The following is a 12,103-nucleotide window of genomic DNA, read 5'->3' as shown; positions in this document are numbered from 1 at the left end:
AGCAGTTCGTAATTTGCAAATGACTCTACAGCTTTCTTTAATGTTGCCTCTATTTTCCTCTTTCAGGTAGTTCTGTCTGGGAGGCATGCAGATTTGAGGAAGCTGTTCTCAGGAGCTGCGAGTGGCTAAAGATGAAGACTGCAGGTAAGATGCTGCTGCTAATGATGTTCCTTTTTTCTCCTTGCAGGTTCTGCTTCTCCGAGGTTTGGGGGGAATAGCTGGACACGGTGAGCGTCACGTTGCAAGCTGCAAAGTAATGCGAAGCGTGTTGTCTTGCTCGGGTGTGGTTTAAATAGTCCCAACAAAATAGTCCAGGTAAAGTAGTCCCTAGGCTACCCCACCCATAACACTAGACCGCATAGCTTGGTTCCTAGGAACAAAGCTATGTGGATGCCTCCATGTTGGCTGACAATACAATAAAGCAGTTCCCAAGCACATTGTTTGTCATGGTGTATGAGCCTGGCGCCATAGGCTCCATGTCTGGCCCCATGGGGGCTTTTGAAGAGGATGCCAGGCTCTAGAGGCCCGAGTCCTGACTCCACCTGGCCAATGGGTGTGCCAGAGGGGGTTTTGGGCGAGGGTCATGACAGGAACCACCTCTGCTGTAGTTTTTGCTTTGTTAACCACCCTCCTGGAGTTTTATCCCCCTCTGTTGCCACCTCGCCTGTTGCCCCAGGAGTATGGTCCTAGTCCTCCTGCTGGTTGGAATTGCCTTGGTGGGATAGGATCTCCCCAGCACTCTCTCCACTTGTTGCAAAAGCTGGGGCCTTCTGTTTGACTCCTTGCTCCTCCTCCTCCTCCTGCTTTAACTCCTAGATACCAAGGCCCCCAGTGTTTTTAGCCTGCTGATTTTGTGGCCGAGCTCCTCCTCCTCCTCCTCCCCTGCGCGCTCCCAAAGTGTTCCCTTGCAGTTCCCTCACTCACTCACTGGTGCGTTGATACTTTCACTCTAGAGCAGGGGTTGAGAGGGAGATGCCCTCTTCGGTTCTCTTCGGGGAGTCTGCTTCCCTAGCCTCGAGTTTGATGGGCTCTTCCTCTCCTTTGAGGCTGTCAGGTAGTCACGCTTCTTCTCGGTTGTTTCGCGCCTGCTCTTGCTGCACCCGCTCCCTCGCCGGGTGAGACGTAGCCGAGCTTCTGGTCCGGCATCTCTTTCGGTCCTCCAGTTTTCTTTTTATCGGCTAAAATGCTGCATTTTGGTGTACTCTTTGTCTGGGGAATATCTTTACATGGTACACTGCCACACGTTTCCATGTCGCTTGGAGAGATGCTTCCTCCTTTCTCTGCTATCCATGTTGACGAGTTGGATATTTAATTGCGCCACATCGCAAATCTATATTTCTTTTGGTGTGGCCCGGTGGGGACAGAGGCTCACACACGTCCTCCTCCTCCGGCCGCCATCTAGAAATACCATAAAAGTAATTCTTAACCTCCTATGGAAGATATATTGCTTTTTCATTGTGTAATGAAGAAAGTCGACATCCATACCAGTAACCACTACGAAAGCACTATGCCATCCCGCCCAGCTGACAGGCTACAGGGCAACGTTTGTCACAGGACTCTCCTCCTGTGAAGATGGCTGTGCCAAAGTCTCCAGGACGGTACAAACCAACATAAAATTCACCACACCACTGGTGAACTTAACCGCCATCCACCCGATTAAGAAAGGATGTTATTTAGCTGCCGACAACATATCCGGTAATGGTATTTACTTATATTTGAGAAAAAGCAAAACTGCTACCCCATCATTCTGATCAGTGCCAAGCCATGCCACTGGCACAAAGTTTTTAAGCAACGTGGGGGTTGACACATGCAGTTTGCAGCAAATGATCCATGCATATACTGCATGTCCTGTTTTGAGAACTATCACCTCATTCACACCTGCTTGTTACGTGGCTGGATACCAGTGAGATTGCAATAATAGCAGTGAGATCCCTCGAGAATTGACAGTCTTCAATTCAGAGTAAAAACAGTCAATCACTATTTCCCCAAAAACATGGTACCTAATGGTTTTCAGTTTTTTAGTGTGGTGGGTACCCACTAAGGCCATATGGAAGTATTAGTAACTCTGTAAAGATGAACAGCCATGTATGATGGCTATTGCCCTTCCCCCCTCTGTCTGACAATTCTTTTCAGCCATAACAATTGCTTGGTCCAAGCAAAGGGTATTGACCGCTCAGAAGAAGAGCAGTAGTCTGATAACCAAACTGAGTCATTGCACCACGAGATTTAACCAAGCTCCCCTCCAAATGTGTCAGACTGCTCACTGTTGAGGAGTAGGGATCATCTCTTTCTTTTAGGTAGGGAGCTGAGGATATGTAATTCTCAAATCGTGTTGAAGGTGTGTTGCACTATCAAATAGAGCAATAGCTCTTCCTCTGGGTACTGACCTCTCAAAATCTGTCTTAGACAGGAGGATACACTCTCTCGCTCTCTCTCTATTCAAAAACACCTAAAGTGTTGAGCAGCTGGGAGCAGCAAAGATCACCACTTTAGTTCATCTCTGCTCAAATTATAAGACGGAAATGTGTAAACAGTACAAATTCCAGGTGCAATAAACATGAGCAACATCCTCCTCAGTTTACTGAAAGCCGAAAAAAGCAGCATGCATATTTCTTCACTCCACGAACCACTCAAGAATTTTGAAACAGCAGTTGCTGACTGATTTCCCCTAAGGAAATGCTACACACATCTTGACTAATTCACATTTGGCAAACGCTCCAATTTAAATCACAGTAAGCATCACTTTTAAATTTGATTATGTGTTGGCCTATGGCTGAACCACGAAGCAACACTATTTTAGCATAACACTGTAATTTGATATTAGCAATTGAATTTCTAAAAGCAATATCTGGATTCAAAGTCCAGCTTTGTAACTGAAGTCACAGTTATGCCACCTGGCATAGTGCTTGATTGTGTACCAACAGAACATGCCAGAACACTGTTTGCTCAAGGATCATTTGTGAATGAGAAGAGGACACTGGGTCAGTTATATGCTAGTTGCAGCACTTCCTGATCATTTATATACTACAATAAAAAAGATCACATTCAAGATGGCTAGTTTTGCTAGTTATAAATAAAAGAACGAAAATCTCAGGTAGATTTTGCATACTTGTTTCCGTTACTTTCTGAAATGATTTCTTGTAAGTGGAGTTGCAGCTGTTAATTACTTGCAGGGTATTTTCTAAAGCTCTGATTTCTTTTTCAGCTTTGCGGATCTTAGCATCTAGCTCATCTCCTTCACACTGAAGTTCTTCTTTTTCCTGAGCAGCCTAAAATTGTAAAACAGAGGTTAATTTTTTTTTTATCATGGATGCTCCCATAATTCGTATATATTTGTGTGCTAGAAATGATTATAGCTTGCATAAGGAGATCTTTAAGAGATATTAATAATTTATGTTAAAGAAGAAAAATATTCCCATAGAAGATAATAACACAACACTTATAAACAAATGAGTTCTACATTACAGCAAAGGCATTGACAGAGCCATAGATACTTAAACAGGTCTGGCATAGACTAATACAAAATTAAAATGTTAAGATTTGAAACTATTTAAGCTGCGATAAATATGCTCTCAGTTCTAGGGCGCGTTGAGTAAAAATATAAATATTACATGCACATTTCTCAACAGGGAGGAATAAGATCATATAAAAAGCTACGTACACATGCCTCGTCCCCCAATTTCTTTTGGAAAAGATATTTACGTCTTAATGCTGCGTTGACAATGCACAGTAGCATAAAATGCAGTAAATCATCAAGGTCATACTATTTGCAAAAGCACTTGCTCTTACCCTTACTTCCATTATCTAATGAGAGAACTGTGCCCTTCGTAAATAATGAGTTTGTACTTAAAGCAAAATGGCCTTCTTCCTTGGATCGCAGAACCACTGAACATAGCTCAGGGCGCCCATCAATAACATGTTCCTTAAATAAAGTTGAATGCTCCCCTTTTTTGCGCTATATTTCTTCTCTTTGTCTTAGGCAAAAGAATACTTTCGTCACCATTCTGGCTCTTCCCTATTACCTGCCTTTTCTGAAACAAAGTAATCAACCCAGACCAGGGTCTGGTTATTTTTATGTATTTCAGCAATGTGGAGCTATAATGAACATCTGAATCCCTAATGTCATCTATTAACAGCCTAGTTAGAGTCAAATGTGGGTTTCCCCATGCTAGCAACCAATGGACGCCAGCCAGTAGCTAAATAAAATCATGAATGTACATCAGACCACATTCCTCGTGTAGGAAATAACCTGGAAAACTACAGTATGCTCCCATTATGCCTCTGAGAAACGGATTCTCCTTTGTTGTATTTATCTGGAGCATTAATGGTCCCAAACCCCTGCACCATACATAGCCAAGGGTACAGACGTTTTTCTGTAAATACATATGGTGTGGTACTTGGGGAAGCCTCCTAGTTTATACCCATATCTTAATTCTGAGCCGTTTATCTGCGCAAACCTTCTCGCTTGGATTTTGATGCGTAGGTTCCATTTCAGTCCTTTTGATATGTTGACAGGTAGCAGAATGAGTTTACCCACTCCATTCTGCCTCCCTCAACCATTAATGCAGCTGCCTTTGTGGTACCGACGGACAGGACTTTAGACTTTGTTAATTTGGAGGTCCCTCTGACTCATTATTCATTGAACCCTGTTAACATCGTCTGTAGGGCGTTTTTTTATCTTGCAATCAGAACAGCAGTTGTTTAGTGTATACAGCATGCACATATTTATCATTTTTTCAAAAAGGTAACAAACTGCAATAGGGTCTTATTACGAGTTTGGCAGTAAATCTGTTGAATTACTGCCAAACTTGATTACCATTATCACCACTTGGTCTCACTGATTTATTGCAACATTACAAGTGGTAATAGGGCAGTGTAAATCCAAATTTCTGGAGGGCATACGACTCGGAGGAATAACTGCTGGCGGTAGGTGAATTAATTCAGCTGATTCTTGGCTTTTTGCTGGAGGTAAATCCTCCACTTCACCACTAATCCTGTAGTATGGTGGTGTAGTAATGCAGCAGTAATTCAGAAGTAATGGAATTACGACCTCATTACTGCTGTTTTTTACCTGCAATGTCGTAGTTGCAATGACGCATAGTAAGCATGTGTATAGGACGGAGAGTGTGTCTGGTGACGTAGAGAGGCAAATAGCACAAATACATTCCTTAACCCTTTAAGTGCCCAGGGTTTTTCCTCCCAGTGCCAAGGCCTTTTTTGGTGATTTCGGCATTTCGCTATTCAATGCCTTGTAACTTTTTTGTTACATGAGATATCTCAGACAAATTTAGCCCCTTTTTTCCCCCACATCTAGGCGGTCGTAACGCCACCCAGGAATCCTAGGTTGCTGTAGGGGGGGGGGAGAGAAAATAACTAAAAAGGGCGAAAATTGTGTTTTTTCCAAACAATGCCAATAAAATTATGTACAACGAAGCCTGTGGATTTTTACTTGTACGAGCTAGGAACAAATGGTTTGCTGTGCTGAATTCCCCAATTTCCTGGCTTTCAAGAAGAGGTTGAGTGGAAACGAAAAAAAATTATTTCTATGTGGTTATCAACCATTTTGTGAGAGGTAGGCGATTTTGGCCATTTTTGCCAATCGGACATGCGTGGACGGAATGGAAGAAAAGGGTAGGAAAGCTGAATTGGAGACATAAACGCATACATTTCTGAAAAGTAGACAAAAAAGGGGTGAGTTGCACAGGTCGGGCAACAACTAGGTACGGAAAATGCAATAGTTTGGGGAAAACGCAGGAAAATGACGCAGGAAAACGCAGGAAAAAAAGGTATGTGGTGGACATGGTTGGCTTGGTACGGCAATGGCTTCTATGAATTTTGAGAAAAACAATGTTCTGCTACATTCCCCCGACTCTTGCAGTTAGGAAAGCACATATTTTTGGTAGTTTTTCACAAAACAAGCAATACCACAAGCCAAACACTGAGCCATGGTACACAGGAGTTTTATGCTTAAGGCCTGAACAGATGTACTTAGCATGAGTAAATCAGGAAAACCAATATGGTGAGGAAAGGCAAGCATACATTTTTTGAAAGAGCACAGGCAGACCTTTTCAAGGGTAGGTGACTTGTGCAGGTTGCAAAAGTGTATGGTGCCTAAAGTCGCAACTAAATGTAGGGAAATGAAAGGGTTGTGTGACAAAGGGCACCAGCAAATGGGTCAAAACGTTATGAAAAACACACAAACACAACAAATGTCATACCTTCCCGCATTCCCACAGGTGTCCTGATAAAAACAGTACCTCAGATGTGTGGGTGCACCCACCTGCGCGCCAAGGGGAAAGCCTAAAACACGGGTAACCCCAAGTCTTTCGCACAGCATCATTTCAGGAATTCTGCTCATGCGCACACCCTACAGATTTGGGCCTAGGGTGTCCAAGCCACCAAGGAAAACGGGGAACCCCATGCATTTCTGAAAAGAGGACACAAGTGGGAATCCGCAGAGATTTGACTAGCGCAAATCGGGGCAGAATTTATTATCCAGAAACCCCGGCAAAGTCAGAAATGTGGCCAAAAAAAACCAGTTTCTGCACATTTCACTCAGCTCACCCACCAAAACACGCTGCCAACAACACATGGCCTACCGTCCCGCGTTCCCACACATGTCCCAATGAAAACGGTACCTCACATGTGTGGGTGCACCTACCTGGGCGCCAAGGGGAAAGCCTAAAACACAGGTAACCCCAGGTCTGTTCCGACAGATGAATTTCACGATTTTTCCAGACGGGCACACCATACAGCTATGGGCCTCGGGTGTCCAAGCCACCAAGGAAAACAGGGAACCCCATGCATTTCCAAAAAGAGGACACCCATGGGAATCCCCACAAGGGAGTCCCGGCAGTGTGCCAATACCTCCCCGAAGGGAAAAGCTGTAATGCAGCCCAGCCGCAACTCCAGGACGGTTGGAGGTGATGTCCCTGGCCTTGGACATCCATGTAACATGTGGGTGTACCGTCCCTCAAGCACAGCAGCATCTCCAGGGAGCCCCGGCAGGATCCCCATTCCTCCCCGGAGGTGACACCTGTAACATAGAACATCCAGAGGTGGAGCCTGGGCTTGCAGACGGACAACCCACATGGGAGGGATCGGCTCCCAGGGAAACACCAATGTTCTGCTGGCATGGGGGGCAATTTGTGGCCTGCCTCTGCAATTGTGTCCCAGCCCACCAACATATCTGCCCAGACCGCCCATTCCCACCCACACCACCAACAATCCAGCCCCAGTCTCACCCACCCCACTGACAGTGGGCCTTAACCATAGAATAATAAAAAACAGTACTCTCATAACGTTGAACCTGCTCGTGTAGAAAAAGCTGTAAACAAAACAAAAAAACATGTGTTACCTACGGTCACAACCAGCAAAAACAAATGAATACTTTTCAAGCATGCCCCTCCTTGCAAGCCATCTCTGGTGGTCTACTGAACCTCACCCCCCAGTGAAAACCCATTTGCCCCTTCCTACAGGCAGATATCTGCCCCCACGGAGGCCTGCATGAGGTGCCCCCACCACGCAGTTAGGCTGAGGGGGGAGAGGGCCACCAAAAATTGTGGGACAGGCCCCCCCAGTGGGTGGGGCAGTAAGGTTTGGGCACCCCGGGCCAGACTGGTACACCAACAGGTAATTTTCTAATGTACTGGGGGTTGATCCTCTCTCCCCACACCAAATGCAGGAGGGGGGCATCTCATATTTTTTTGTCCCCCCACCACTGGGGGCAGATGGTCACCCATCCGCCCCAGGGGTTTCTATACATGTGGCCCCATGCTTTGGGGTCACGGGGGAGGGGGCCACTTACCTAGTAAGCAGCTCCCCTCCCCCACACTGTAAAGACATCCCTGGTGTCTAGTGCAATTTGCTGTCCACAGATCGAGCGCCCTGCGCCCGATCTGTGAGCAGCAATGATTACACAAAGGGTGTCGTTGGAAAGGGGAGAATCTCCCCTTTCCAACGAAACCTCAAAAATAAATCCCTGGTGTCGAGGGCTCCCCAACTCCCTACCCCCTTCCCATAGTATTTTTTTCTTCCCGTTTTTTTCCCCCCACCCCTGGGGGCAGATGGTCACCCATCCGCCCCAGGGGTCTCCATACATGTGGCCCCATGCTTTGGGCCCACGGGGGGCCGCTTACCTAGCGTCACAAACGGATCCCTGGTGGTCCAGTGACATTGCTGCCCACGGATCGAGCGCTTTGTAGGGATCGTTCAAAATAGAGTGCCAAAAAGGATGACACTACGGAGGTGATGTCAAGGATGAGATATCTCGTCTTTGGCACTTAAGGGGTTAATTACATGTAAGTTTAGATCATCAGTATTTGTGCCTTTTATGGAGTCACATACTTTACAAGTATGTAAACTATGTGTAAACCAGAGCAGCCAGAAGCACGGAAACTGCTGTCCTAAACATCTGTGAAGACTTGCTCTTTAATCTAGACAGTAACCTTCCTGCTGTCCTCATTCTCCTCGATTTATCCTCTGCTTTCGACACAGTGAACCACGCCATCCTGCTCAATCGTCTTCGTGACAACCTGGGCATCGCTAGTCAGGCCCTCGCCTGGTTGACCTCCTTTATCTCCAATCGATTCTCCAAGGTCCAACTTGGGCCTTTCCTCTCTTCTATCTCTCTCTCTACATGTGGTGTCTCCCAGGGGTCTAAACTCTCTCTCTGGCTCTTTAGCCACTACCTGGCACCTCTGGCCCACCGCATCGCTACAGTCTGTTCTAACTTTCAGTGTTATGTGGATGACACCCAGCTCTCCTTCAGGCTACCCTCAGCCTCCTCTACTTCTCTCATACCTGACTGACTGCCTGCAATTTAGAAATGGTGTGCTTCCAATGATCTCTGCCTTAATGCCAGTAAGACTGAGATCCTCCTCATTGGGACACCTGCTCCCGCCATTCCTCTCTCACTCTGGCCGCCCACCCTGGCCCTCTACCTGCACCTTCCTGTGAGGCTAAGAACCTTGGTGTCATCTTCGACTCCACCCTCTCCTTCTCTCCTCACATCTCTGATGTCTCTAAGACGTCACACTATCAGCTGCACCTCCTCAGAGGTGTTCTTCCTTTTCTCATCATTTTCACCCACAATCTCACTGTCTCCAGATCCTTGGTCCTCTCTAGGCTGGACTACTACAGCAGACTGCAATACTTGTTCTTGGCCTCAAGCCCAGGGATCGTAGTTCTCAGCCCTGAAATCTCTCCACTGGCTCCCTGTGGCTGCAAGGATCAGGTTCAAGACCCTCTGCATCGTCCACAAGGCTTTCTGGGGTTGGGGACCACACTACATCCAAATTTCTCTTCCTAAGCATCTTCCTTCTCAAGCCCTCTGCTCATCCACCTCCAACTCTCTAAGGGTCAGACGCTTCTGTCCTCATCTGGGGCCTCCCTCTGGAACAGCCTCCCTGCCTCTCTCATACTTGAGCAGGACCACCTAAGGTTCAGGAACCAACTCAAGACCTTCCTTTTCGCTTCAGCTTTCTCTCCCCCTTACCAATGTCTCTGCCTGCTGCGCTTTCTGGTTACCTGGCCACCCACTGAACCAGGCTCCTGCACGATCAGTTGCCCTTGCACTGCCTCCAGGACTCCCAACCACTTAGGGACTGAATCAGCAACCCTACAGTCCCCTGACTATCTGCTCTTATGAGCCACCTCCCTGGCAGCACTTATGAATTCCTTTGCACTCTCCCGTCTCCCTCCCCCTCTGGCACTTAGCCCCCTTCCTCCCGCACTTGCGCGATCTGAATGACAAGGCCAATAAAATCCTTGTTTTGTCCTCTTTTTGTCTAACCTTCCTTGCCTTTTCGTGCCTAGAAACACTTGTGTGCAGGCGTGTTATATATGACTTATACCATATCATACAATACTCCCACGTTTAGGCTGGGATCCACTAGAACCATTTTGTTTTACTAAAACAAGACCAAACATACCCTTTTTACCAATGACTAACACAGCCTGTATTAACAGGGTCCTGCTCCTTTGAGAGCTCATGAGGAGCCACGCCAATATGACAGAACCAGTGCTGCCAGCCACTTTCCAAAATCTACAAATGTACCTTCAGATCCTTGATTCCAGCCTGGGGAGTATGGTGGGTGTATGAGAAGCTATACAAGACAATAGTACTGAAGATGTAAACTTACAGGTAAATACCTCATTCCTCTTCAGTTTTGGGTCTTTTACAGATTCACATACCTAAGAATACAGACTACAAAGCTATAATGGAAGCAATACATACATGTCATACATTTTAAACGTAACAAGGCAGAAAGATGAGATTGCTTCTTTTGCTGGTGGGAAGGAGGTCTCATCTGCATAGATTCCTCAATGCTGGCCTGTGCACCTTCATGGGCTGTCAATGCTGACTAAATGTATACATGTTCCTCCAAGAAGCTATCTTGCAAATCTCTGGGGGTCGGTAAGGAAGGTACACATCAACCCTTTGCCTTTTGTTGAGGGGGCAGTCACTCTCAAAGACAACAGTCTGTTGGCTTTTTCATAAAATATAATGCATTCTATAACTTAACCTGCTTCGTGTTAGCATGCCCTTTGTTTTGGTTTGAATAGGATATGAACAATTGTTAAGACTGTCATATCCAGGTAAAATGTCAGTGCCCTGTTTTCATCCAGCGTACACTATGCTCTATCTGTTGGATTGTCGGTATTCTGGCAGTACATTGGCAAAGAGATACTCTGGATCACTTGGAAGCTTGACACACTCTTTGGCACAAAGCATGGATTCTTGTTCAACACCAGGTTATCCCTGAAGATTTTCAGGGCGTGTAACTCTGACACTCTTCACACCAATGCAATTACCTGGATATTAGCCACCTTCCACGACAGATAAGTCAGATCTGAAGAATGGATGGACTCCAACAGCAATCCCATTAGCTTAAATAGCACAACATTCAGCTCCCATGACAGAGCAGGTCACTGCTGGTGGGAACCTACAAAGTAACACTTTAAGGAACTCCTTAACCATGGGAACCATGGCTAAAGACTCATGTACCATTCTTCTTCTGTAGCTCATGATGGCAGATGTATGATCCTTTATTAAGGATTGTTACAAGGTGGAGAGAGTCAATCTCAGTAAAAGGTGCAACCTCTCATGAGATGAAAGAACCAGATGCAAGTATAACAATGTATCAGCAGGTGAAACGCTTCCACTTTAATGAATGTGTCCCTGGTAGACACCACACTTTCCTCTGCTAAGATGGACATACAATCCTCTCCTAAGGCAGATGACCAAACTCTAGGACCTAGTGAGTCAATCTGCCGTGTTGAGCAATGTTATGTCCTGATGCAGCACTTTGCCTTACTGTCTCGTCAGCCAGTCATGATGATGAGGCAACACGTGAGGATCCTGACACAGATGCATCAGTTCCAAGTGTATCATGGCTGTCTGGCCCATATCAGAGCGATTAAGAGTGTCTTGCAGGGGATTCTGCTCAGCTTGTTGACCACTGTCTGAATCGGATAGATTGGAGGAAAGGGATACACACATTTCTACAACCAGCCCATTGAAAATGCATACCCTTGGTACTCTGGAGGTTGAGACTTGCAGGTGAAATCTTGGCAGTTTCTGTGATGGCGAACAGATTGACAACCGAGAGCCCCCACAGACCAGGGTTTTTCTCCAGCAGCCGAGAATCTAGTGGTACTCCTGTACTTCTGTGCTTAGGAAGCTTACTGTGACATTGTACCTTGTCACCAGGGCAACCGCTGACAACTGCACCTGGTTCTTGTGGTACTGCACCACAGAACCTGCACCTCATTAGACAATGGCAGGGACCTAGTTCTGCCCCGTTAGTGGATGTAGTACATCACCATCATGTTTTCTGTCTGAATCCTTACAGCTTTCCCAGATATCAGAAGGAGAAAAGGCTTGAGTGCTAGCTGAATTGATGCAAGTAAAAAATAAAAAAATAAAACTGATCGGACCGTTGTTTCGTCCAGATACCACAGTACCTAAAATTGAAAGTGATCCAAATAGACTCCCCAACCTGAAAGTGCAGCTTCTAATACCAGTGTCATCCGCTGTGATTATTTGTGAAATGGAAACCTTTGATCGGATTGGGCATGTGTGTTCACCAGGTTAGCTCCA

The 12,103-nt window shown here is 46.0% G+C and overlaps 1 protein-coding gene across 1 annotated transcript in view; it reads right to left on the bottom strand.

Annotated features, from left to right (window-relative positions):
- The window catches only part of CCDC39 (coiled-coil domain 39 molecular ruler complex subunit), a 933,141-nt gene that overhangs the window by 445,674 nt on the left and 475,364 nt on the right, over positions 1-12,103 (bottom strand). The window contains exon 15 of the mRNA XM_069618669.1: positions 3,110-3,269. Within this exon, the coding sequence (XP_069474770.1) occupies positions 3,110-3,269 (160 nt within the window). The remainder of the gene's footprint in view (positions 1-3,109; positions 3,270-12,103) is intronic.

Source organism: Ambystoma mexicanum, chromosome 10 (genome assembly GCF_040938575.1).
Source record: "Ambystoma mexicanum isolate Mex_15411 chromosome 10, UKY_AmexF1_1, whole genome shotgun sequence".
Lineage (NCBI taxonomy): Eukaryota > Metazoa > Chordata > Amphibia > Caudata > Ambystomatidae > Ambystoma > Ambystoma mexicanum.
This window is presented reverse-complemented; position numbering and strand designations above follow the sequence as displayed.